Here is a 26,709-nt window from a genome sequence, read left to right as displayed (position 1 = left end):
TGGAGGCTGTCGGAGTGAAAAATGATCACACAGGAAGCAGCTGCACACTCACCACACATGAATGCACCATGTACGTGTGTGCGTGTGTGTGCGTGTGACCACATATGCATGTCCACCATGCACCCTTAAAGTTTTACAGTAAGTGCAGCCATCAGAGCAGCAGTGGGGGGTTAGACCTACAGCGTCTGTAGCTTCTGCACATGCTGCAGAGTTTCTGATTAACATCAACGCTCACTCTGCAGCTCTGTCTCCCAAAACTGCAAACATGAAGTCTTCCTGCCACACACACTTTAATTTGAGCTATCGGTCCAATCTTAATAGTTTCTTTGGGCAGGAATGTCTTCAGAGGGAGAGATTATACATGAGAGAGGAGATAAGCTCAGACAGGAGGAGGTGTAGAGAAGCAAAAGCAGAGTTTCTATTGTAAATGTGAGCAGGGAGTAGGAGGAGGAAGAGGAGGAGGAGGAGAACCGGGTCAACAACAAAGAAAAAAAACAGTGACGCCTGCAGGAAACATGAAGTCCAGCATTCCAGAGTTTGAGCGGAGAGCATCTGGAAAAGTTTAAAAGTAGAGAGGGGAGGGGAGAAGGGACGTGGAGGAGGCAGGGTTGTGTTTCCGAAAGATGTAAAAATGCAGAAATTCAAAGGTCTGATTGAGCAGCCGAGTTGAGAAAGAGCAGGATCAGCTGCAGAGCGGTGAAGCAAAGAGAGTGTGTCACAAGCTAAGAAGAGGCAGAGCAGGGGAAGTCTGACCAAAGTGCTCGGCCTCTTCCTGCCTCACGAACGGCTCAGGAAGTCGAGGCTTAAACACAGGGGAGGGCCGACACAGGAACACATTTTCCCCTTTGCCTTGTAGTTTCTCCTTATTCAGGCCTGCTCAGATCAACAGGAGGAGGAAAGAAGGGGGCAAAGAAGAGGCGGGGTTTTTGATGGAGCTGAGAGAGACGGAGCAGTCGAACAGTCAATCGCCGCCGTTATGATGGAGGCCAGCGTCGTTCCCCAGGACGCAGGGTGAGTCTGACGGGGGTCTGCGATGATATGTACGGGTGGAAAAAGCAGCGAGAGGCATTTTTGAGTGAGGGGTAAGGGGGATGGTGCTGCGGTGTCAGAGTGGAGGAGGGAGTCGGGGGTCGAAAGTCAGACAGGAAAAACAGATGTGATGACTCACTCGCTCATATTTAGGTCAGTGTCCTCCCAGAGCGGGGAAAATCCTGATTCTGTGCAGGATTGGAGTCTGTTTCCATGCTTCCATGAGAGTTAGAGAGGCCTGAGTTGATGTGAAGTGCTCCAAAAAGGCGCATTGACTGTTATCACATCTGAATGTCAGCTTAATGCTTCAGGATTTAACTTAAATGAAAAGGTCTTCAGTAGTGAGCGTAAGGACAAAAACCTTCCCTCATGGAGCATTTCTGAGGTTTACTGAGAGGAACGATTATTGCTTGATTATTGAACGATTATTGCTCCTATTCCCGATTCTAAATTTGGCTTGCTTAATTTGTCAAAGAATCAAAGACTTTGTGTAAACGATGGAAGTCGAACGCACCAAAAGCTGTAGTTCCTCTAACACCCACTAGAGGCTCCAGCAGAGGCTCCCAAGATAAAACGTCCAACTTTACAGCAGAAAGAAAGAAAAACTGTTTTGATCTCTTCCTTCCTATTTGACTTGTATGAAGGCTTAAAGTTTGCATTATTGGGGGTGTGGCCTCTTTGACTGACAGGTGGATGGTGACACAGGTGGCTGCAGCTGCTAGCGGTCTGCTAACTAGACCTCTCAACGTGTTTGTGCTGTTGGAGCATTTTTAATGACATCATCTGACCAATAATATGGCTGCTGTGAGGTTACTGTACTAACAGACCGTCCCCAAAGGCGGAGCTCCAGGTGTGGTGCACAGTGAAGTTCTAGGGTTTTGATTGGATGTTGTAGAGCACTAAATAGTAATCAGCAGGTCTGTGTGATGGTCTCATACAGTCTACAATCATGGCAGCCAGCACTCCTCCCTCGTTTCTAAAGATGATTTTTCAAACTGAGGAGTCCAAAACTAACGGCTGGCTAGGTCCATCTTTTATATACAGGCTATGTTTAAACCCGCATTCTGTGTAATGTCCAGCAGGGGGCGACTTCTCTGGCTGTGAAAAGAAGTCATTGTAAATGAGTGTCCTGCTCTGTGGCATTCGTTTCTCACTCAGCTCGTCTGTGTCCAAATCAATACGTTATCGAGGCCGCAGGGCGGCAGGGAGCGCGAGTGTTGTTGTGCTGAAGGCTCGGTCACCGCAGAGTCAGCGGCGGGTGAAGTATTGTGCTGCTTTACTACGCTGCAGTATCACTTCTTCATTTAAAACTCCTCGGGGATAAAAGGCCCAGATAACTCATGTATGAGATGTAAAAGTGGATGCTTACACATCAGAGGACTGTTACTGAAACCTGCAGAGCTCACATGTGACTGCTTCATTTCAGCAAAAACTGCAGTGGAGTAAAAACTGATGCAGTAACTGTAAAAGTCTAAGCCCGTCCACCCGTCCATCCTCTCCTTACGTTGGTCGTGGGGGCAGCAGGGGGCTCCCTCTGGGGCACAGACCTCTTTTGCTGCTTTTCTTGTCTTCGTGTTTTTGGTCAGTGAAACAATCTATAAGGCCTAACCTGCAGTGACAGGCTGCTGTCAGACCTACACCATCACCTGCACGTCCATATCTTTAAACAAGCATAAATAACCAACACAGCGTTTAGCTGTGAGTTTATAAGTGAGTTATAGTTTCTTCTTTCTTGGCATTTGATCCGTCTGCGGCTGCAGGAGCAGGTCACAGATGCCCGTCATCGTCTTCACAAGCTTTTATTATTTATGTACGGGCCGGTCCTTATTAGCACTCAGGGCACTTTTTACTCTCCATACAAACTACACCAACACTCTCATGCACCGGGGGCAGCTCAGGGGTCAGTGCCCTGCTCAAGGATACTTCAGCACGCAGACTGGAGGAGCCAGGGATCGAACTACCGCCCCACCAGTTTACTCATTGACAGACTTTAGTGGTCGAACACTTTTCAGCCTGATGATCCTGAGGCAGCACATGTGAACCAGCCTAACAACCATGAAAGACAGGAAGTATCAGAGGCCGCCCTGCTGGCTGTGAAGCGTTGCGCAGGAAGTGACAACCTTCCCGTGCAGTCAGGCTGAGTTCAGCGTGTCCAGCTCAGACAGCACAGACGCTCTGATAGAGAGGTGCCGATGGAGTCCTGCTTGGTGGTGTTTAATCGTCCAACATCTGACGACCGGATGTTGGCGTGAACAGGTTGAGCACAGATCGGGACCGTAACCATTCCACTTGTATGACATCACCACCCAGACTGCATTGCAACGTGAACCACAGCAGAGCACGAGTGAAGGCACTGCGTCATGTTTAATAGAGTCAGAGCAGACCGAGCGTGGACTTTAAACCTGTGTCAGGTAAAGACGCACCTCAGCGACGTGATGGGTGTAGGCCGTTTCTAACGTCTCCTCTGCTGGAATCAAAGGTGGAGTAAATGTGCGTGCGTGGTGTTTCCATGCAGCTCAGCAAACATGAATCAAACACAGGATGTCTGCTTCTGGTCACAGCTTGAAAATTCAGCTGACTGAACGATTTATTGTGCCGCCTGTCTTCCTGTGAGCAGACGGGCACTTATGGCCGTTGGACTGGGATCGGTTAGTCACATGATTTCATCAGCCTGAAATCCACTGAAGACACGTCTCAGTGGAATCAACTGGCTCTTTTTGTAAGAACAGCTGAGACGGATGGCACCGAAGCCCCGGCAGCTCCTTTTAGACGCCGTCCCTCTCAGGACCTCCTCCAGCTTTTCCTGGAGACAGTTAAGTGACGCAATCTCTCCACTGTGTCCCGGCTTTCCCCGAGATTCCCAAAGGAACGTAGGTCGGCCGCTAAATCACCTGCATGCTGTGCACGACCACAGACCGGTTCAGGGTCCACAACCCTAAAGACACTTTCATCCACGCTGCACCTCCATGAGCTCGTCCTCACTTCTGCTTCATCCCTTTGGACGGGCATGAAGTGACACTTGGGCACCAAACAGGTCTAATTAAAGACCCCCCCCCCCCCGTGTGTAACAGCTGCTTTAAACACAAACACGAGGAGCTCAAGAACAACACCTTACGTCACTCTGCTGTCAGCAATCTGCTGTAATTTACAATCACTGGCACTCTTTGCGTTGCAGAAGGAGAAGTGAGCAGAGGAAGCCATAAAGCAAACATATTAAAGCTCGCTGATGGCGCCACTCTCAGCTGAGAGCCTTTGTTATCTACGGGCCACGAACAGCACTTCAAACTCAGCTACGGAGACAAACGTAAGTTAGCATGACCGTGCTGTAACATACTGCTAGCAAGTGTTCGTCTATTTAAAGCCAAACCACCAGACCACTGAAGATAAGGCAGAGGTAACTCAGACTGCAGCAAAGGTAAATAAAGGCTGCAGCCTGCAGCGTGCAGGTGCATGCTGGGATTTTAATAGAACAACACAGGAGGCCCCGACTGATGGGGGGAGGGGGGAGGGTGCAGGTGACCCTGACCCCTCAGAGGGTCAACGAAAGGAAACATCTTCTTCTTATATGTGGCGAACTGCAAGAGGAACAACACAAGTGTTGTGAAAGTGTTTCTTTTCATGTTTCTTGGTGTCATCTGGACCGCTGAGTGAGTCACCTGTCAGGTAGCAACACACACACCTGGAAACCCAACATCCACCTGTCCGGCACCTGTCGGACTCACCTGGCAGGTAAAGCCGGGTAGATGCAAACACTGCAGGCGGGCCGTGCATTCACCTCACAACACGATCAGAAGAACTGATGGTAACGATGTGCAGCCATCAGGGGAGAACTACCTTACAACACCAACCTGCTATTTTGTTCTCTGTTTGGTAACCACAGGACTAGACAAACTGACCACAGACTTCCTCTAACAGCATCGCGCTATTAACTCACTGTGTTCACCAGGTGATGATGAGGAGCAGCTCACTGACACACAGACACACGGCGCCCTGCTGCCCGTGTGTCAGGCTGGGGGAGGAGACGTCTCAAACACGCCTGTGCTCCTGCTGGACCAGCTTTTACCGTTTCATAGCCTTAAAAAGCCAAACCGGTGACCCCGTGACCCCTAGAGGCCACGCTGTAATGTCAGATGATGTAATGTAAATAAATCACTTGCCCTGACAAACCCCAGAGACCGCTCTCATCAGCTGCTGTTGTCCTGTGCTCCGGTTTCTGATGCACCGCTAACATCTGTGTGGTTTCCAGGCTGCTGCGAGCGAGGAGCTCTGAGCGCTGCAGCCGCGGCGAGTGAAGAAGACTCTTAGATTCAATTAGTCTTTATCGTCTCTCTAAGACTTAAACGCCTCAGCTGAAGCAACGGGATCTCATTTTCAGCTTTCTGAGGATGCTTCACCTCTCACCTGACGAGCTCTAGCATCCTTCTGTGGTTGGCACCTCGGAGGCGGACCTGAAACTCACCACGTGACGCACAAAGACTTCACACCTTAGCTCACATGACTCAGACAACAACACACCCCGGGCCTTGACAGGCACAGGATGAGTCAGTGATACCACGACCTTGACATCAGACTTCACCTCCTAACATCCACCTGGTCACCAGCACAGCTTGCGTTAGCATCCATCCATGTTCCAGCCCTCGCTCACGCAGGGAGACCCTACCTGGGGTAAACTGGCCTCAACAACATACCTGCAGGGTCCCTCAGGTGTCTTTATCACCACCTTAAATCAACCACGGCAGACACAAAGTGCTGCACATGACACTGAAAAAATAAAACAACTATAATACAAATGAAACCAGACTCAGGAGCTGGTCACGTGACCTGGGAGCTCCGTCAGGGATCACAGAGGGGCGGTAGGAGTCGTCCCAGCAGCAGCACGTGGCGCTCGGTAATAGTTCAGCTCGTGTTTGAGGCCCGCTCCGCCGTCTGGATGCTTTCTGAGTCGGCTGCACTGGTGTTAAGTCAGATGTTTAACTCCGCCCCTTTGAAGCCGGCAATGATACCAGCCATTATGAAATCTGAGACACGCTCAGAGAACCTGAAGCAGCAGCAGGTGTGTTTTAAAAGGCGGGGCCTGGGCCCAGCGGGTGGGCCGTCCTCTCAGTGTGGTTAAAGTCCGAGCAGCTGATCACAGGAAACATCACCGGCCAGCTGTCAATCTGTTTATTGACCTTTGACCTTTTCTCTTTGCAGCCCTGTGACAGGACCACTTGACCCGCCCTCCCCCCTGCCTCCGCCCTCGCTGCCCTCCCACCCGCCGCCCCGGCCATGTCGGCCCAAACCTCCACCTTCTGCAGTCAGGAACTCCCATCTCCCCTCTCGACCTCCTCTGCCTCCAGCCACCCCTCCGTCCCTCCCTCCCCCTCTCCCTCCTGTCCATGCACCTCCTCCCTTATCTTTGCCTCCCCCTCTCTCACCTTCCCCTGTCCCCACTCCTGCTCCTCCCCTGCTGTCCTCTGTCTCCTCTGATCTGACGCCCACTTTCTCTCCTCCCCCTCTTCCTGCTCCTTTATCTCCTACACTCCCACCCCCCTCCTCTTCTTCCTCCCCCCCTCCCACCCCTGTGTTCCCACCAGCCTCACCGGCTCCTCCGGTGCTGAGCTTGGTGGACCGGCTGGTCGGGAGCACCTCCGTGTGGCGGCCCGAAGGACTCAGCCGAGAGCAAACCGCCAGGATACTGGAGGAGGAGCCAGCCGGGGTGAGACACACACACACACACACACACACACACACACACACACACACACACACACACACACACACACACACACAGGTATCCCCTCTATAATGGGCCCTATTTACAGGGTAAATATCCTTTACTCTGATGGAAATACGTCATCATCTCCTTTTTTTGTTTACCTGTAGACGCGTGCATGCACAGAAAGTTTGAATCAACAGCAGAAATGTGAAACATGTTTAACAGGTTTAAAGCTGTTAAAACGCAGAAACGAGGGCCTGATATCAGACACCATCACAAAGTCTTTACCTCTGACTCACATCTGGAAACCAAACAAACCTACGAAGAGCAATTTACGTCTTCACGCGTGGCGACTCAGCAGGAAGTCATTGTTGTGTTAGAGCTGGGAATAATGACACTGAAGTGGTGACTGCTCCCTGATTTTCCTCTTCCCTTTAATAAATAAAGACATTTACATCACAGACTGATGCAGAAAATCTGCAGACGGGTTCAACACTTCACCAAATGAAGGAAATGAAGTTTCTGGTGTTGCTGGAGGAACCTCGGAGATCCCCTCTGACATGAACATACAGCCAACCCATCTCATTTCCTGCTCGACCAGCTCTGATTTGCATTTAGCTTTTGTGCTGGATTGAGCAAATATGACGGGTTACAGGAGCCAGGCTCTGATCATAACTCACAAATCATTTGGTTATATGGACCTTTCTTCATTTTCCACACCTGCGTCAGTGTGTGAATGTGTGGATGACTGAATGTAGTGTAAAGCGCTATACAAATACAGGCCATTTACCATTTTCCATCTTTCATACACTTGAAAGCTACCGTTTCACAGTAGAGATAACATCTAATATCTATTATAAACATATTTAATAATTAGCATATATCAAATAGCAAATCTGAGCAGTGGAGCAGAAGATTGTGTGGTTGGTTTGAGATGGAATGACTTCACATCCAGGTGAATCACAGCTGCATGTTTGTTTTTATGGGACCTGTTAAATTTGTGAGACGCTGACATGTGAGAGCGTCCTCAGACTTGTGCTGACGCTCGCGCTGTGAGTCATACAGCTGTGCGCTTCTAAAAGAGGAGGCAGCTTCTTATTGTACATCACATGACCTCAGACTCAAAACCACACTCGCTGGTGTCTGCAGGCTTTCCTGGTGCGCAGCACAGAGGACGACGACGTCGCGACGCTATCGGTACGGCTGCCTGACGAGCAGGGGGCGCCGCTCGTACGCGATATGAAGATCCAACAACACAAGACGTGTAGGTGTTGCTTCAGAAAGTACACACACTCACACAAAGGAGGAAGTCATTCATTCTTCTCTGTCTCCCCCAGTCGTCTACTTGGAGGGCTCCTCTCTGGTCTTTGATGACATCTTCAAACTCATCTCCTTCTACTTCCACAGCAGGTAACACAAACACACCTGCAGCAGCACGCAGGACATCACACAACACACACACTGTAAAAACAAGCCTGCGGTGCTCGCAGTATCCACACACTCACATTCACATACATGTGCACACTCTTTCAATACCTGCTTCATTCAACCTTCTCCCAACTCGATCCACCAATCAGGGACATCCTGGCCGTCCCGCTGAGGTCACCCACGGCCATTACCACGGCAACTAAGAGAGAGGAGCTGGAGAGCATTGCTGCTATGGGTGCAGGTAAAATAATTAACTCATCAGGTTATTAAAGTTGTCAAATTATCACTGAGGCAAACATCAGCATTCACCATACAGTGTAAATGTATGCTATGTCTTCTAATGATGCTGCCTAAGGGAAGCATGTATAATGTAAACAGAATTGGTCCTAGCACTGAACCCTGTGGAACTCCATAATTAACCTCAGTGTGTGAAGAGGACTCTCCATTTACATGCACAAACTGGAGTCTATTAGATAGATATGATACAAACCACTGCAGCACAGTACCTGTAATACCTACAGCATGTTATAATCGCTCTAATAGGATATTATGGTCGACAGTATCGAACGCTGCACTAAGGTCTAGCAGGACAAGCACAGAGATGAGTCCACTGTCAGAGGCCATAAGAAGATCATTTGTAACCTTCACTAAAGCTGTTTCTGTGCTGTGATGAGCTCTGAAACCTGACTGAAACTCTTCAAATAAGCCATTCCTCTGCAGATGATCTGTTAGCTGTTTGACAACTACTCTTTCAAGGATTTTTGATATGAAAGGAAAGTTGGAGATTGGCCTATAATTAGCTAAGACTGCTGGGTCTAGAGATGCTTTTTGAGTAAAGGTTTAACTACAGCCAGCTTGAAGGCCTGTGGTACATAGACGATTATTAGAGATAGGTTGATCATATTTAAGATCGAAGAATTAATTAATGGCAGGACTTCTTTGAGCAGTTTTGTAGGAATGGGGTCTAAAAGACACGTTGATGGTTTGGAGGAAGTAATTATTGAAGTTAACTCAGAAAGATCAATTGGAGAAAAAGAGTCTAACTTAACATCAATGGTACTAAGAGTAGCTGTAGATAATATTACATCTGTGGGATGATTATTGGTAATTTTTTCTCTAATGATAAAAATTTTATTTGTGAAGAAGTTCATGAAGTCATTACTAGTTAACGTTAAAGGGATTGTTGGCTCAAAAGAGCTCTGACTTTTTGTCAGCCTGGCTACAGTGCTGAAGAGAAACCTGGGGTTGTTCTTATTTTCTTCAATCAGTGATGAATAGTAAGATGTTCTGGCTTTGCGGAGGGCTTTCTTATAAAGCAGCAAACTATTTCTCCAGGCTAAATGATGATCCTCTAGATTTGTGACATGCCATTTCCTCTCCAGATTACGAGTCATCTGCTTTAGGGTACGTGTTTGAGAATTATACCACGGAGTCAGGTACTTCTGATTAGAGACCTTAGTTTTCACAGGAGCTACAGTATCCAGAGTTGTACGTAGTGAGGAGGTAAAATTATTAACAAGATGATCGACCTCTGTTGGGGTAGCGTTCAGATAGCTGCTCTGCTCTGTGTTGGTACAGGGCATTGAAGATGATAACAGTGGGTGGATTATATTCTTAAACTTAGTTACAGCGCTTTCAGAAAGACATCTACTGTGATAAAGTCTACTCTCCACTGCTGTGTAATCAATTATTGTAAATGTAAATGTTATCAGGAAATGATCAGACAGGAGAGGGTTTTCAGGAAACACTGTTAAATGTTCAGTTTCTATGCCATATGTTAAAACAAGATCTAGAGTGTGATTAAAGTGGTGAGTGGGTTCTTTTACATTTTGAGAGAAGCCAATTGAGTCTAATAACAGATTAAATGCCATGTTGAGGCTGTCATTTTTAGCATCTACATGGATGTTAAAATCACCCACAATAATTATTTTATCTGAGCTCAGAACTAAATTAGATATAAAGTCTGAGAAATCAGACAGAAACTCTGTATAAGGCCCAGGTGGACGATAGATGATAACAAGTAAGACTGGTTTCTGAGTTTTACAGCTGGGGTGGACGAGGCTAAGCATCAAGCTTTCAAATGAATTAAAAGTCTGTCTTGGTCTTTCATTAATTAATAAGCTGGTGTGAAAAATTGCTGCCACACCGCCCCCTCGGCCTGGGCTTCGAGATTTCTGGTAGTTAGAATGACTCGGGGGTGTTGATTCATTTAAACTAACATAATCATCCTGCTGCAACCAGGTTTCTGTAAAGCAGAGTAAATCAATTTGTTGATCAATTATTAAGTCATGTACTAACAGAGACTTGGAGGAGAGAGACCTAATATTTAATAATCCACATTTCACTGTTTTACTCTTTGGTTCAGATGTGGATACTTTATTGTTCTTTCTTTGTGTTTATGTTTAAGTTGTTTGTTGCTGGTTTTTAGTTTGTTTTTTGTCTGTTTGGAAGCTGACACAGTCTCTATGGAGATGGGTTTTTGGGGGGGTAGCAGGAGGAGAGAAGCTCCAGAGAGGCGTGTAAGACTGCAACTCTGCTTCCTGGTCCCAACTCTGGATAGTCATATTTTGGGGGGTTTAATAAATTTGTCCATATTTCTAGAAATGAGAGCTGCTCCATCCAAAGTGGGATGGATGCTGTCTCTCCTAACAAGACCAGGTTTCCTCCAGAAGGTTTGCCAATTATCTATGAAGCCCACATCGTTTCTGGGACACCACTCTGACAGCCAGCAATTTAAGGAGAACATGCGGCTAAACATGTCACTCCTGGTCTGATTGGGGAGGGGACCAGAGAAAACTACATTGTTTTGGCAAAGTTGCACACGGATTCAATATTGATGTTAGTGACCTCCGATTGACGTAACCGGGTGTCATTACTGCCGACGTGAATTATGATTTTACTGAATTTATGTTTAACCTTAGCCAGCAGTTTTAAATTTCCCTCAATGTCGCCTGCTCTGGCCCCTGGAAGACAATTGACTATGGTTGCTGGTGTCTCTAGCTTCACATGTCTGAGAACAGAATCACCAATTACCAGAGTTTGACCCCCGGCGGGTGTGTCACAGAATGGGGAAAAATGGTTTAAGACTATGCTTCCTCCTCACCGTCACCCAGCCGCCCCCTTTCCCCAGCTGCTTGGGGTCTGCCGGGGAACAGCTAGCAGGGCCTACGCTATCTTCGGCTGCACCAGCTACAAGGGCCTGGCTAGCTACGGGTGAATGATGGGTGCAAAGCCGGGTCTCCAATTCAGTAATCCTGGCCTCCAGAGCTGCAAATATGCTGCATTTGTTACAAGTATCATTACTGCTAAAGGAGACCGAGGAGTAACTAAACATCTGACACAATGAGCAAGAAAGTGCAGGAGGGACAGGTGAAGTAGTCATGGTGCTAACGAGTCGGCTACGAGCTAAGCTAAGCTAGCAAGACCCCAAAGACACAGTGAGTGAATACTGTTAATAAAATTAGCAGGTGAATCAAAAGAGAGTGTGCTTTGGATAACACTCGGCAAACAATCCTCTCACCGCAACCAATCACAGCAGATGGCCCCGCCCCTCCCTGAGCCTGGTTCTGCTGGAGGTTTCTTCCTGTTAAAAGGGAGTTTTTCCTTCAAAGTGCTTGCTCATAGGGGGTCATATGATTGTTGGGTTTTTCTCTGTATGTACTATTGTAGGGTCTACCTTGCAATAATACAGCGCCTTGAGGCGACTGTTGCTGTGATTTGGTGCTGTATAAAAAAATTGTTTTGCATTGTGTTACACAAGAAATAAGTTTTCCTACGCTTTTAATGAAGCTTTTAGATATGCTACACAAAAACACCACTGCGTTGTAACAGGAAGAGGAAGTGATGATAATGATGGTGATGAAATCATGTAAATGGGAGTAACTCTTCTTCGCGTTGCAGATTTCTGGACGTCTGACCTGAACCGGCGAGCTGAGAATCAGGATCTGATGTTGGATCAGACCCACATGTATCTGTACGTGAACTCTGTTCCTGTGGAGGAGCGGCCCAGAGACACGAGCAAAGACCTGAGCCCCTCCTCCTCCACATCCAAACACAACATCAGCACCAATCAGAGCATCACCTCCTCCCTGCACAACGGAGAAGCCTCACAGAAGCCTAGCACGCAGGTCAAAGGTCAAACCATAACAAGTTTTGAGCTTAAATATAAGCGCCCCCCACCCCGCCCCCCCAGTCTGGGCTCAGGGGCCGGGATGGGCCTCCTCTTCTCCCCTCCTCCCCCTTCGCCTGAGCTGCTGTCTTCTGCAACTCCTGAAGCTGAGAGAAAAGAGGAAGGAAGGGGAGGAGTAGTGGAGAGAGAAGAGAGGAAGTCAGCGTTGACATCACCTCACCCGTCGAGGCCTCCCGTCCCCCCGCAGGGCCGAGCTGCTCCCCCTCTGCCTCCTGCTCCTCTCTGTCGCACCTCTCCCTCCAGAAGAAGCTCTGAGCGAGAGGCTGGAGAAGGGACAGAGAGAGAGAAGGGACAAAATGCTGCGAAGAAAGCCGAGAGAGAGGAGGGAGGAGAGCAGGGGGAGAAAAGGAGAAGTAAATCAGGTCTGCTGTTTGAGCAGGACAGCAAGGACCAGCACCAAGCGGCGGCGGAGGAGGAGGAGAAGGAGGGAGAAGGACAAGGCAAGGAGGAGGAGAAGGAGGACAAAGTGAGAGCCAGCCCACCGTGCCCCCTGCCAGGAAAGAAACCGTCCCGCCCAGTACCTCCACCGAGGAGGAAACCCACCTCACCCGACTCACCTGCGTCCCAGCCCGGAGGAGCCAATCAGAGCGCTCCAATCAAAGTGCCCCTTCCATCCCCAGCACGGCGGCCGGATGTGTCGCTGTACTCGCCACAGGGGGGCGCTATTCTGGCAACCCAGCCCGACTCCAGCTCCACCAGCAGCACAGAAGAAGACATAGAGCTGAACCAGGAACTGGAGCAAAACCACAGGTACGCCTGAGCCCATTACCTGGGCCTGGCTGCATGCCTCCTACTGGTCACTGATGGAACTGCAACAAAAACAAAAGCATATTCCCCGCAGACAGCAAACGTTAAAAACAAATCAGTTTCACTCTGTCGTGCATTTTGAGTTTAACCACTAACTGTTCCTCTGGGCCATCATTTACCGCCTCTTTCTCAGACCCCGCCTACATCCACCTGTGCACATGCACAGGTCATGGAGGTCAGGAGGTCAGACAGGTGGCTGTGCCAGATGTTGCAAGTTTATGGTTCTGGAAGTTTTGGATCATAAATCTGTTCTATGTCAAAATAAAACTTTGCTTTTATTGCGCTGGTTTGGTTTAAGCTTAAAGTTCAAAGTCCAAACAGGATGAGAACCACATGCTGCTGTGATTTATTCCACTGCCATGTAGAGTGGGTCTTAAACCGGACAGTAACCAGGCTGTGGCTGATATCAGCACAGCCAGACACCCAGAGGCTAGGACAGCCGGGTCCATGGACTCGGCTGATAACACCAAGGTCAGCTATTATCATCATGCAGTCGAGCTTCAATAGGCCAAAATGAAACTGCAGTCATTTACTATCTGGGTTTTGCACACAGCGCAGCCTCTGCTGACTGCACGGCAGGTGACTGCATGTTTACAGCTAACATCAGGAAGCAGAGGGTCCCAGCGCAGACCCCTGCTGCACACCACATCTGATCAGTGAAGCACAAAAACCTGCAGATACTTCTGAACAGGCTGAAGAACGAGATTAGCAACAAACATCCACCTTAAATGCAGCTGCAGCAGCTACAGATTTACAAGAATGTTGTGATAGAGTGGAGAGATGAGGCTTCCTCAGCTGGTCATCCTGTGGTTTCAGATTTTGTGCAGCTCCTTTCAGACCACAGCAGACTTTACACGACATTTTTAACACGTTCTGAAACACTTCCGATCCCCCCGACAGACTCATGGTCTCAGGTTCTCAGGCTGCACACCTCTCTGTAAAGCTGACATCATCAAAGCTTCTGAGGTCAGTGTGGAAACCTATAAACACCACTCCTCTGTGCAGGATGTCTCAGTAAGGACCGGAGCTCGTAGTCTGCTGCACCATCATGCTGGTCAAAAGGAAATCGCAGTAAAGTGCAGAAAGTTTGTTCATGCAAGCGTCAGGTGTCGCACAGATACGGTGAGCTCAAACTAAAGGCTTTGCTTTCTTTCCAGCCGCCTGGCAGAGAGTCGCAGCCCCAAAGCAGCCGTCAGACGAACCTCCACCACTGTGATGTTGGACAAAGCCCGCTACCGTTTGTCAACCGTCCTCACCGGGCTCATCAGTCACGAGCGCCGCCTCACGCAGCGCATCGTGGAGCTTGCCAGGGACCCTTTCAGCTACTTTGGCAACCTGGTGAGTGCGCAGAGGCGGAAGCCTTCCACCTAAATCCTCAGCTCAGCCACGCGCCGCCTGGAGGCCACGTCATGTGACCAGTCTGTGTGTTTAGGTGAAAGAGCACCGCGCCTTCACCCTGGAGACGATGTCGAGCCACTCGTCCTCCACTGAGATGCTGCAGGAGATCCGACAGATGATGACTCAGCTGAAGAGCTACCTGCTGCAGAGCACGGAGCTGCAGGCCATGCTGGAGCCGCAGCACCAGTACACGCAGGACAAACTCGGTAACTCACAGCTTTTTATTTTTAGACTGCATTATGTGGAGGTCACACGGGGAAGTTTGAGCTCAGTCATTTCCTCGAACATCGCACAACGTCATCGTTTCTGTGGTTACGAAGAAATAAACGGTGACGTCAGCCGTTCTACTTTAACTCTGATCTTGTGCCTGCAGAGAGCATTGTGGAAGCTGCTCTGTGTAAGAGCGTCCTGAAGCCCTTGAAGGAGTCCATCTATCAGAGGCTGGAGAAGCTGCACACGGGCAACGGCGGCCTCAAACAGCTGGCCCAGAACCAGGTGGTGCAGCGAGCTGCCTCCATGAAATAAAACCTCGACCGTCACTCTTTTCTTTGACTTTTTAAAGTTTTTCACCTGTTTTTATCCTTCATGCATGCACCTGCAGGCCTGCTGCAGTCCCTGCGCAGCAGCAGGAGCGTCCTCTGCGATGCTGATGGTGTTTGTGTTCTTGTGTGTCAGTCTGTAGTCCTCGGCAGCACCACCACGGCGTTAGGAATTACCACGGCTGTCCCTGAGGCCTCGTCTATGGAGAAGATCAGCATCAAACTGAACAACCTCCATCAGGAGTATTCTCCTCAGAAGAAGATCGAGCAGCTGTTGAAGGCCTGCAAGATCATCTACGACTCCATGTCTATCAGCTGTCCAGGTCAGCATCGCCAGCTGTGCTTTAAGCCCTGCCCCCACATTATTAAACTACATGTACAGGAAAAAGTGCAGATTAATAAATATCTGGAGGTCAGCGTATAGTTATGTACCCTGTGGTTATCGAGCCTCAATCGCTCTGTTTCAAAATTGAACCTGGTGAGCGAGGCGTGGAGTAACAAACATGCGACTGAGGCGCATCAGTGCGAACCAGCTGTGGAGAGCAGAGTCGCCCCCTGCTGACTGTAAGAATAAAGTGCAGGTTTAGATTTCCCTTTGTCCCTGCAGGGCGGTCCCATGGCGCTGATGATTTCCTGCCTGTGATGATGTACGTCCTGGCCCGGTCCAACCTGTCCGCCCTGCAGCTGGATGTAGAGTACATGATGGAGCTGATGGACCCGTCGCTAACGCTGGGAGAAGGTGCCAACCCACGCCAAAAATACTCACACACACTCATCTGTGTGCTGATCATGTCACTGAAATCACTGAGTGTGTGTGTGCAGGTTCCTATTACCTGACCACCACCTACGGGGCGCTGGAGCACATTAAGACATTTGACCAGCAGAGGTCAGCAACGCGCCAGCTCAGCAGAGAGGTCCAGGACTCGATCCACCGCTGGGAGAGACGGCGCACATTCAACCAGGAGCGCACGTCTCAGGGATCAATACGGGTATGCACACACACACACACACACACACACACACACACACACACACACACAGAGTAATATTTGTTTTTAAAAAAATACAATTACACAAACTGAAAATTTCAGTTTTAAAAAACTGAAATAAAATAAAATGATAGAGGCTTATCCTTCGTTTTGTTGTTGTTGAATCAGTAAAGTTTCCTGCCTGATGAGACTTTTATGAACTTGACTCTCTGCTTTCTAAAAGTTCATATTGTAATATTTGCACTGATATCTTAAATTTTGCCTCACAAATACAATATTCATTGAAATCATCTAAAACGAACAAAACTAAAGTCTTAAACGAAGTAAAAGTAAATAGAATGAAAACAAAAGTGAAAAATCTATAAGAACTCTAATGAAGCAAATACGACTGTGTTTGTGTAATCAGAATACTCAAATAAAACACAGCACGTGACAGCCTATCACTGAGCCAACACACTGAGACAGACAGCCAATCACATTCTTTTTTTTTTTTGCCTGTCCCATTTGGTTCTTTAGCCGTCAGAATTGTTGTCTGAAGACCAACAAGGATACCCAATGGATAAATATTTATTTTGCCAAATGGATCATCGTGGCATTGCCGTATTGGTCCATTTGATCGACCTTTGTTTTTATTATTTATTTTATTTTATTTTCAGTTGTTACAGACGGGACAGACATGAGTGAGGGATAAGAAAGGGAGAAAGAAAGAGGAAGGAAAAGAAAAACAGAAGGGGAGAGGGACAGTGAGAAAGGGAAAAAAAATAAAATAAAATAAAATAAAATCTCCTGGATCACCTGTTGAGAGAGAAAGAATAGAAAACAAGCAAAAAAAACCCAAAGCATCATACTAAACACAACACCATCGCATTAATCTAGCTAAGTGAAAACAGCAGTAAATACTAAATATTCAATGTTGTTGTGCAGCACGCAGGACAGACAGCGCACAATGTGCTTTGAAGTAGCAGCCAACACTCAAAAAAATGAAACGTTGACTTTAATTAAAATTATTTTGTCAACAGGTTCCACGAAATTGAATTATGTTAGTTTAAAGCAAAAATCTTTAGTTCATCTAATTTAAAAAAAACTACTTAAGATTAACAAGACATATTTAAGACTAACTAAATCAAGTTATGTTGTATGAACATAGATGATATATTTACAGGTTAGATAGTTTAGATTAGTTACTTCAACACATTTCTTATTTGTGGCAGTAAAATGTTAAATTTAAGTTAGATTAATTCAAATATTATATTTTCAGCCACCTTGTGCTTTATTAATTAGTTTTACATAAATCTATTTTGTCAACAGGTTCCACACAAATGAATTAAGTACATCCAACTTATTTTTTAAAATTTCTTTTATTGCCAACACATTCAGTGAGCATTTGTGTAAACCCAGTCCAAAATAAACCACAACAGCTCATTAGGGTTAGTAATTAACAGTATGTAGACAGATGCAACATCACGACTTTAAATTAAATGTCTGTATCTGCCAGAAATAGAAGAGAAAAAACCCCCCATTGAAGATCACATAACACATTGATAAGATGACACTTGAGTTATGCACATGTGATGCTAGTAAGGTCTGTGGAGTGTTTTTTCTTTTAGTGTCTAAAATGGATAGCAAAGTTGCTATTTGCAATGATTGCTTAGGGTCAGTCCAGTAACACAACGCCAATGAAGTGCTTTCCTTTAACAATGCAAAGTGAAGTGTCCACCTCAACAGCCACAATTATAAAAAAAAATTAATGTAATAATAATAATAATAATAATAATTATTATTATTATTATAATAATAATAAATAGTCCACTGATATTAGCAATCAAAGAAAATTATATCACCATCCCAAATAAAACTTTAATAAAAACATGCCAACATTATGGTCTAACAATAAAACAGCTTGTCAGCGTTCAGTTTTTTGCAACAGCACAGCAGTAACCATTTAACACTTGCCACTGTCAACGTTTATTTTACCAGTGTTTGGGCAAAAAGCTTGAGTTGTAAACATTTTAACATGGAAACAATTGTTCGTCTTTAAAAGTCCGCAAATTATACATTCATCCTGCATTCCTAACTTCCCCTTATTCTTAGTATGTATTGCAATTACCTTTACAATGCACACAATGTAACACAAACTGAATATGAACATATTTCCACCTCATAACAATATGCCTTGAACGCTAATATACACACCACCCTTCAACATTTCTGGTGCAGTATCATCTCTCAATTAAATCCTTTAAATCTCAATACTTTTGATGGTCTCTTATTAGCCCCCCCCCCCACAAGAGTAAAATCTCTCAAATTGTAGTAGTTTACAAACTTTTCAAAATGTTCTAAATTTCTCTTAAATGTAATTTTCCCTTTATCTGTCATTTACAAATTACCATTTTATTCCCATTCAGCCTCCGAAAAACTTCTGTCCATCTGACAGAACATTCATCATCCAAATTAAGGGTTGGCTTATTCATTCAGTTTATTCTTGAGCAACTGTACCTTGGTCAAGAGTCTGCTGACGTACAGATGAAGGAAGAGCTTCTGAAGTACTTCAAAGAAAGCTTTCAGTCTCGAGGTTAACTGAGATTCAGTGCATATATCCCATCCATTAAGAGTGCACATGCAGAGGCCAGGTCTTCCAGGTCATGCAGGACACACTAGATGGTTATACCCACATCGGCTGGAGGAGTGCTGGCATCAACTCTTTCGATGGTAAAGATAGCAAGGGTAATTTGTTCCAGCTCCCTCTGAACAGCTGTAGCTTAGACACAAAAACATAGAAAAATGGCATCCAGTTTTAAAAAAAGAAAGAAAAAGGGCCAAACCTACCCTTTAATGACGTAAACACAATATTAGGAACATGCACCCCAGTGCGCCACTATTTTAGACTACAGATTCAACGATGAATATAAATAGTTTGGGTATACAAGAAGATTCCCCAAAACATTTAAACAGGTTCCATGCAAATTACAACAACAACATTACAACATGCAACAACATTAGTTATTCAAAATTTGGTATAATACAGATAAAAAAACTAAACTAAAATTACCAACCAATTATTCTTTGAAGAGGATGCTTGGGTCTTCATTCAGGTAAAAAGGTAGTGCCCTGAGGACACACTCCCTCCCCTTTTCAATAGTTTCCTTCTGTAGAGAGTGGCAGAGATACAGGAAGAGAAAACAGAAATACTTTAGGATGACACAAACTCACATTATACGCAAAATGAATGACATATCCACTGCACAGATAGACATGTACACAAGACCAACTAATCATCACATGGACATGAATAGTTAACCTGTTGGGCAGGGTTTCCACCACATTATATATGTCCATAATGGAGGTATAGACAAACTAATACATCATCTTCTTTGCATTCAAAACATAACATAAAAACATTCACTTCTGGTTTAACCTAAATTGAGGGATCAGATTTTACATATGTTTAGGTAATTTAAGTTTTCCAACGTTTTGAGTACCAAACTTTGTCTTGCTTAATATAAATGTAAGTGCACTGTGCAGCTACCATACACTAGCTGTTTAAACTTGAAAATGATCTTATTAGCCATAATATTTTGCTACCAACAGAATAACGCACCTGTGTGGCAGGGGCCAAAGTTTGTCTAATTTTCTTCCCTGCAACGCCTCCTTTTTTCTTGAAGACTTTTATGAGCTGGTCAGTGTATTGGTCAAGTTGTGTAAAAAGCCTTGGAACAAGTGGAGCAGCAGTAATCCTCACATATTCTGCTTCCACCTGAAAACATGTCAAGAAACACAACATACTGTACTGTAAATATACATACTATATGTACACATATACATACTTGTTAATGGAAAATTGTATTTAGTAGTCAGTATAATCTGTTAGTGATATAAGTTTGCATATGGTAGAGTACTGCATGTAGTTATTTGTATTAGGACATATTCAACCATGTATACTTAGAGGCATATAATTAATTGTGTGTGATCTCTAACAGGCTGCAAAGGCTTGGTGTGTATTCCACACTAGAATGCACACCCACATCCTGGGAGCACGAGAGAGGTCATACCTTCTCTTATTGTTTTACGGCAGGATTAACGTAGCTATGTCTGTTTTAGTTTAAGTGCTTCTTTACATATAGATGAACTGCTGGACTTCCTCACCATGTTATTTAGGGTGAGGGGGAGACTACCCTTTCCTGACCAAGGATGTACCTTTTGTGCTTTTATGACCCTTTGATCAGCAGAACACACACACACACACACACACACACATACGTTCAATGGAGTATAAAATAAAGACCAGGGTAGTTCCTCACCGGAGTCTCTCAGTAGGGAGCTGCCCTTGCTAGCAAGAACTCTGTGTGTTTCTCTTCTCTGAGTCTTTACTGAAGAAGTGTTTTAGAATATTTTCCCTAACAATACTTTATAACTAAAACTAATGTAGAAAGACCTCATTAAAGCTATAATTTTAACACAAACATTTACACAAAATGCTAAAGGAGCCATTACAGCTTTTATTATATTTATATTATATTTATTTATAAGTTTCAAAAAATACTGATCACAGCTGATCTGAAAATAATTTCATGCCTCAGGCCCTTGAACTGCAACCTTTACCATGGTTCAGATGTGGAGAAGAAATAACAGGGGCATGGGATGGGTCACTAAAGAAAACTTAACTTATAAAACAGTTTTGTTTTTAAAAGTATAACAGTTCACATACCACATACAAGCTCAGCAGTACCACATACACCACATCAGTATAGGAGGGAGCAGGTAAAGGCAGGATCTGAAATTTATAAAGTAAAACAAGAAATTCATTACTTAATTTCAAGAAGCAAATTATTGTTTGAATTACAACTAAATAAAATACTACTCAGAAGAAAAGCAAGAGATTGACACTGCCATGTGCTAACTTTCTATAGAAGCAATTATCACCAGGTCTGTCGACCTCCATTGTCTGTCCACTCATATGTCTTGAATAATTTTATTTAAAAAATTAAGTGTGTGATTTAACAAACTGTAATTTATAACTATGTTGATATGTATAACTCCGCTAGGAAACATGCTGTATTTACAGACCATTTTTACATAATACAGATTACTGATAGAGCATAACAATGGTGTCACAGTGGCTTTCGCCCTTGACTTTTTGGATTTTAAATGTCACTTTATGCTATCCTTGCTATCCTATTCGCTATTTCCGACTCTCGGATTACAGAAAAGGAATCCCAAGAAAGCAAATGGAAAAATAACCCCTTGAAAAAATAACCCCATGAACCCCTGTAGCTAATCCCTTAATAAAACAATAAAAATGTTTCTTACACAGTCCACAAAATAAGCATGTCCAGGACCCAGTAAAACTAATGTAGAACAAGCGCACGCAAATGATATATCATGTCTTGTAAGACAAACGCAAAATATAACCATGCTGGACATATAGATACTACACAACATAGTCAAAGAAAAAAATGGTCTTACCTCTCAAAGAAACAGCAACTTGGCGCCAAAACAGCGTTTTTCAATTAAATTTGAAGTCTTGCGCATGAGCAGGCCCAAGCCGTGAAACCTTCTTATTCTGCGCGGTTTCATTACAACTGTTTTTGCATTACTGCCACCTTGTGGATATACAAGGTATATCGATCCTAATTGACTTAACTTAAATGTTATGCCATCAAGTAACACATTAGTATTATGTACGTTGAATAATAGACACAATTACATAGACTTGATTAGAAAAACATATGTTAACTTAACAAAAACATATATTTTAAGTAAAATGAAAATAAATAATTAATATACACTGAACAATCCACCTCATTCATTTTTTTGAGTGAAGAAAGGTGTAATTTAAGTCTACGAACAGTGAACACGCGTGTGCATACCTGTGTGGATCAGCGCGCTTGTATTCAAATGGTTTCCACATGTAATGGTCTGCAAGAGGATGTAGAGAGCCATAGCCCTGTCCCCCAGGGCATGAAGCAGGCATGGAGGAGATCCAGGCCCCAGACATCCAGAGGCCCCAGAGTGCGAGAGCCCAAGGAGGACCACCGGAGGGGCATCCGTGCCACCCTCATGGGAAGGGCTGAGGATCCCCAGACAAGGCGTCACCCAGTAGCCACCGAGCAGAAGCTAGAGGGGGCTGCACCGGTGTGCCCGCCGGCTCTGCCGGCAGCCAGCTGTGCCAGAGTGAACCGAGCCGCAGGCCCAGAGGCCGGAGGCCTGAGGGCCCCCCGCACCCCGGAGGAGGCCTGACCGAGCAACAGGCGCCAGCCCCGCCAAGTAGCCACCGGGAGTGAGCTGGTACATACCTGAGCGCCCAGCCCCGGACACCAAGAACCACCAATGCACCGACCCCTGAGGGCATCAGTCACTGGCAGGGAGTTTGGTGAGGGGAGATAGGCCTCAACACTTTGGAGGGCCTGGGAGTTCCCAGAGAGGTGGAGTCTAAGACCCGACCTGACATATAGACACAGACAAACAGGCACACACAGACACAAACATGCATTCCCACCCTCATGCACACATATACAAACACTCAGCACTCACCCAACGTAAGGATTGACATAAATGGACATGTACACACAATCACACTCCCCAAACATACTCTATACCCCGGGTCCAGGTACCCTCGCCCCCAGAGGGGGAAACAGCACCCAGACCCAGCACCCAAGAGATGTTACCCTTCCCCCCGGGGTGGAGGCAAGCAGACCGTTCCAGGCTCCGCAGCAGCAGGGAGGCCAATCGGACAGCCAACATCTCCTCCCAGCCCCCCGGCCCCGATGGCTAGTAGAGAATGGGGGTGTGTGAAGACCCCATACCTCCCTCCTCCCACTCAGGTGTAGTGTTGCTGCGTGTTGTTCTAAAGTGCATTTAAAACAAGGGAGAGCATGGTGCTGCTGCCAGAGAGCAGCAGGTGTTAGCACGGCCCCTCCCGAGAACCCTCAATGTCTACATGGATTTAAAATTGAGAGGTGGGCACCGGCGCCAGAGGTAGGTTTGAGTACACAGACCGTCCACTGGACGCCGTTAACATGCCCACCCTCAAGGCCCTATATATATATATATATATATATGTGTGTGTGTTATGAGAGTGTAAGTAATGTGGATGTCTAAGTTGTGAGATAAAATTGAGGCACAGGTGGCCAGAAGGGGACAGAGGGGGGGGGGGGGAATGTCTCCCCTGCACCCTGGTGACACACCCGCACCCCAAGGCCCTACCTGTGTGGGTGAGTGTGGTGGAGAGGGAAGAGGGAGGTAGCTGGGGATGGGGAGGAAAAGGAGGGAGGGGAGGATGCCCCTCCCTAGGGCCAGCTCCCCCACTGACCCCAGTAGGCACCCCCTTCCTCTGGTACCCACCAAGGCAAGCCAATCACATTCAGACCTGCTGACTGCATGTCTGTGGACAGTGGGAGGAGCCACATGTGTGCACAGTAAAAGTCTAAGTGTGAGAATTATTACTGGGAGGTCTTAAACAAGGTTATAAGATTCAACGTCACCTCAAACAGCATCTCGATGAAATCATTTGTAAAGTAACTAAATTTAGGATTTAGAAACTACGTAAGAAGACAGATGTTCTCCGCTCAAAGCAAAGACGTTGCAGCTGCATGCGAGACTGTAAGAATCTCCAACTGTGACTGAATCTCTCAGACAGTCGACCGCTGCCTGGTAAAAACACGGCTGTTAGACAAAGGAAAGGGACTCAGCAGGGAACCCTGAGGTACTCCGTGAGTTCTGTAGCTCTAGTCTTGGTCAGTTTGGAGGTTTTAGTGAATCTGTTTGTGGTTTGTGTGGACTGTAATATCTGCTCTGAACTTCTAAACTGTGTTTCTGGCAGACATCCTCCACGTTACAATAATTAAAAAAATATTAATTATATTATTAAAAAATGAAATTAAAATGTTTTCAAACTGTTAAAAAATCTAAACTGAAACCAGAAAATCCAATGCTGAAGCTGAAATACACTCAGAGTTTAAAATAACCTGAAACTCATTTAGTTAACGGACGTATTTGAGACGAAGCACAGGTGAAGATAACCACATGGCAGATAGTCAAACTAAAAGTCAAAGTAAAACAGGAAACTCAAAGTAACAGAAGACGTCAGGGACACACGCAATGATAAAACCAAAACTGAATCCAGAAACAAATCTCTGCACAATACAAAAAACCGTATGCAGGCGAGTGAGCGCTCAGACCTCTCTGCTTCTCTGCAGGACTTCCTGACGGTGTGCTGCCCCGAGATCGGAGCCAACCCCAAAACTCTGGGCGTCCTCCCCATGACCACCATCCAGCAGCTCTCTGAGCAGTGCGCCGGACGCTTCGAACAAGGTAACCCCACGTCGGCCGTCACGGCGGGGACAACGCAAAGCAGCTTTCTTCCTCTGGCAGTCAGAATCAGTGAACATCAGCACACATCTGCTCAGATGAAGCTCTTCACACACAGCAGATTGGCTCTCTGGGTTTTCCTGTTGGTGCACTGCCAGCTCTCACCTGGGGTCACGTGTCTGCCTCATGGTGGCTGCAGTTATGTGGAGACAGGCTTGCACCCACGAGGCAACCTGTGCAGTCACCGTGTGATTGACAGGGGGTTACTCAGAGGGAGCTACACGTGTAACCTCCGGGCGACCCCAGGTCACTGCGACTACTTCCAGTTGGAAAAGTGAAAATATTCAAAGCAACCTCTGAACAATCAGTTTTTTCCTGGCAGGAGGCTGCAGCCTTGTTTTTGAGATCGTCTCTTCTTATTGTGTCGTTTCGGTTAACGATAGTTCTAAGATAAAAATCAGAGGCATCGTCCGACCTGCTCGATGTACTCCAGCATCACCTGGAGGTTCATCTTTTTGAAATAAAATATTATCAATCAAGAGAAGAGTAAGAAAATCAAACCAGGCTCCAGACGTCCGGTCCTGATCCATCTCCTCCTATCCCAGCATCCTCCTCTGCATGTCCTTCTTCTGCATCCATGAACCTACTCTGAGGTCTTCCTCTGCTCCATCTTCATCCTCCACCCTCCCTCATCTGCACATGCTCAGACCCTCTGACTGAGCGGCCCCTGTTGCTCACTCTCAGTGAACACCTTCAGCTCCACCGTCTCCACCTTTAAACCTTCTTTCCCTCCTGCTGCTGTCCTTGTGTCACGCTCATCTCCACCCCCTCCACCCGCTCCGCCCTGCCTGCACTCCACCTCTCTTGTGTTCTGTCTGCTGACCCGTGTATTCCAGCTCCCTCGCCGACTTTGCGTTGGCTTTCTTGCAATAATCTGCTGGCTGTTTCTTGCTTTGTGAGGCGATGGAGGACACCATGTGTTCCTCTCTGGTTTGGTTTTTACTGCCATGCTGCGACCAGTTTGGACATGTTGGTTCCTGTCTGAGCAGGAAGTGACTCGTGTTTCTCCTCTGCAGACTCCTACACCCTCAGCGTGTACATCGATGGCATCCATCACCCCGTGGCCCAAACAGAGCTCGCCCTCAGCGTGAAGAGTGGCTGCCAGCCAGGAGCCTACTGCTTCGTCTATCACCCCGCCGATCAACCCGCCGACGCCCCGCCCCGCCGCACCTGTCCCCTTGACCCGCCGCCGGCTCCACCTGCAGAATGCTTCATCCCTGCAGACATGGCGCCCGCTGACACCGAGGAGCCCAGGGTGAAGGAGGAGAGCCTGATCAGCTTGTAGCTCCTCCCCCATCAGCAGCAGCGGAGATGCTGAGAGGAGGGAAGCAAAAATGAAGCGATGCGTTTCCACCTCAGGTGTCATTCGAAGCCTGACGTGGACGAGAGCACGCAGGACAACAGAAAGTTCAGCCATGGCGAAACACGAGCAGCTCGACAAAACACAAGAAAACAAAGACAAACTGAGCTCACGGCGGGCAGGGGTCTGGAACCCCGCCCACTGCGGCAGGACTCACATGTAATGCTAACATGCACATATATGATCATGTTTGTACTGTTTATGGCCTTTGGATACACGATGCTACTCTCTGCGACGAATTTAACCGAAAGGGAAAGTCGACTTTTTGGAAACGATGCGAATCATTTTCTCTAAGACCTGGAATAGTATTTAGTAAAAATGAGATATTGTGATTGGCTGAGTTAGGGGTGACTGTCTGAGGCCCGCTCGATCCCTCTGTGGTCGGGTAGACTCTGACGTCTCGTCCTCAAACAAAACCCAACCACACTCCAAAGGTCATCTCACGCTATCCCTGCTGTTAATAAAGCGCCTGTTACCAATGCTGTGTCCTGTAATGTTTCTCGCTGGGTCACAAGATCCTCAGAGTTTTACCGCTTTGGTAACACAACTCTTACTTTGAAGTTTGTGTTGCACTTTCCAGTCCTGTAGGCGCACTGCTGACACCAGGGGGCGACCTGTCGGTGACCGAAGCCTCCATCCAAACAACTCCAACACTGATGAAGCAGCAGAAATGCTGACGGTACAACAACCTCGCAGCCGCTGATATCTGGGAAGATTCAGCGTCACATGAATCAGCACAGGATCCACAGACAGGAGCTGCAGCTCTCACAGCTCAAGTTTCCCCATTTTCTAAATAAGAGAATTAAAGAATAAATGACTTCAAATAAAAATGTGTGCATGCAGGATTATGGTAACCACTGCTATCAGTGAGTGAATTAGAGTTCAAACGTGCAGGACGGTGGAGA

At 46.4% G+C, this 26,709-nt stretch overlaps 1 protein-coding gene and 1 long non-coding RNA gene across 5 annotated transcripts; one reads left to right on the top strand and one right to left on the bottom strand.

The window, feature by feature from the left end:
• The first annotated feature begins 597 nt into the window (after positions 1 to 597).
• Positions 598 to 26,283, top strand: rin3 (Ras and Rab interactor 3). Of its 2 annotated transcripts, XM_040049676.1 has the most exons (14): positions 603 to 1,011; positions 6,223 to 6,727; positions 7,877 to 7,991; positions 8,065 to 8,137; positions 8,305 to 8,396; positions 12,056 to 13,094; positions 14,309 to 14,489; positions 14,584 to 14,755; positions 14,923 to 15,044; positions 15,225 to 15,411; positions 15,696 to 15,827; positions 15,911 to 16,077; positions 24,273 to 24,387; positions 25,461 to 26,283. In XM_040049676.1, exons 1-14 carry the CDS (start codon positions 977 to 979, stop codon positions 25,727 to 25,729), a joined length of 3,204 nt encoding a protein of 1,067 aa, XP_039905610.1. In that variant the 5' UTR covers positions 603 to 976; the 3' UTR covers positions 25,730 to 26,283. The 2 variants fall into 2 exon arrangements, with proteins under 2 accessions (XP_039905609.1, XP_039905610.1); XM_040049675.1 differs by having other exon boundaries at positions 598 to 1,011; positions 24,273 to 25,578.
• On the bottom strand, positions 18,165 to 21,890 carry LOC120745075. 3 transcript variants are annotated; one of them, XR_005698549.1, is made up of 5 exons: positions 21,541 to 21,890; positions 20,783 to 20,848; positions 19,676 to 19,831; positions 19,131 to 19,223; positions 18,165 to 18,835 (listed from the first exon to the last, which is right to left on the bottom strand). It is a non-coding gene; the product is annotated as an uncharacterized LOC120745075 (long non-coding RNA). The 3 variants fall into 3 exon arrangements; XR_005698550.1 differs by lacking the exon at positions 21,541 to 21,890 and adding an exon at positions 21,385 to 21,500; XR_005698548.1 differs by lacking the exon at positions 21,541 to 21,890 and having other exon boundaries at positions 20,783 to 21,508.
• Positions 26,284 to 26,709: the final 426 nt, after the last annotated feature.

Source organism: Simochromis diagramma, unplaced genomic scaffold, assembly GCF_900408965.1.
Source record: "Simochromis diagramma unplaced genomic scaffold, fSimDia1.1 OVJJ01000456.1, whole genome shotgun sequence".
Lineage (NCBI taxonomy): Eukaryota > Metazoa > Chordata > Actinopteri > Cichliformes > Cichlidae > Simochromis > Simochromis diagramma.
Note: the sequence above shows the minus strand (reverse complement) of the source record. Positions and strands in the feature narration are given on the sequence as shown.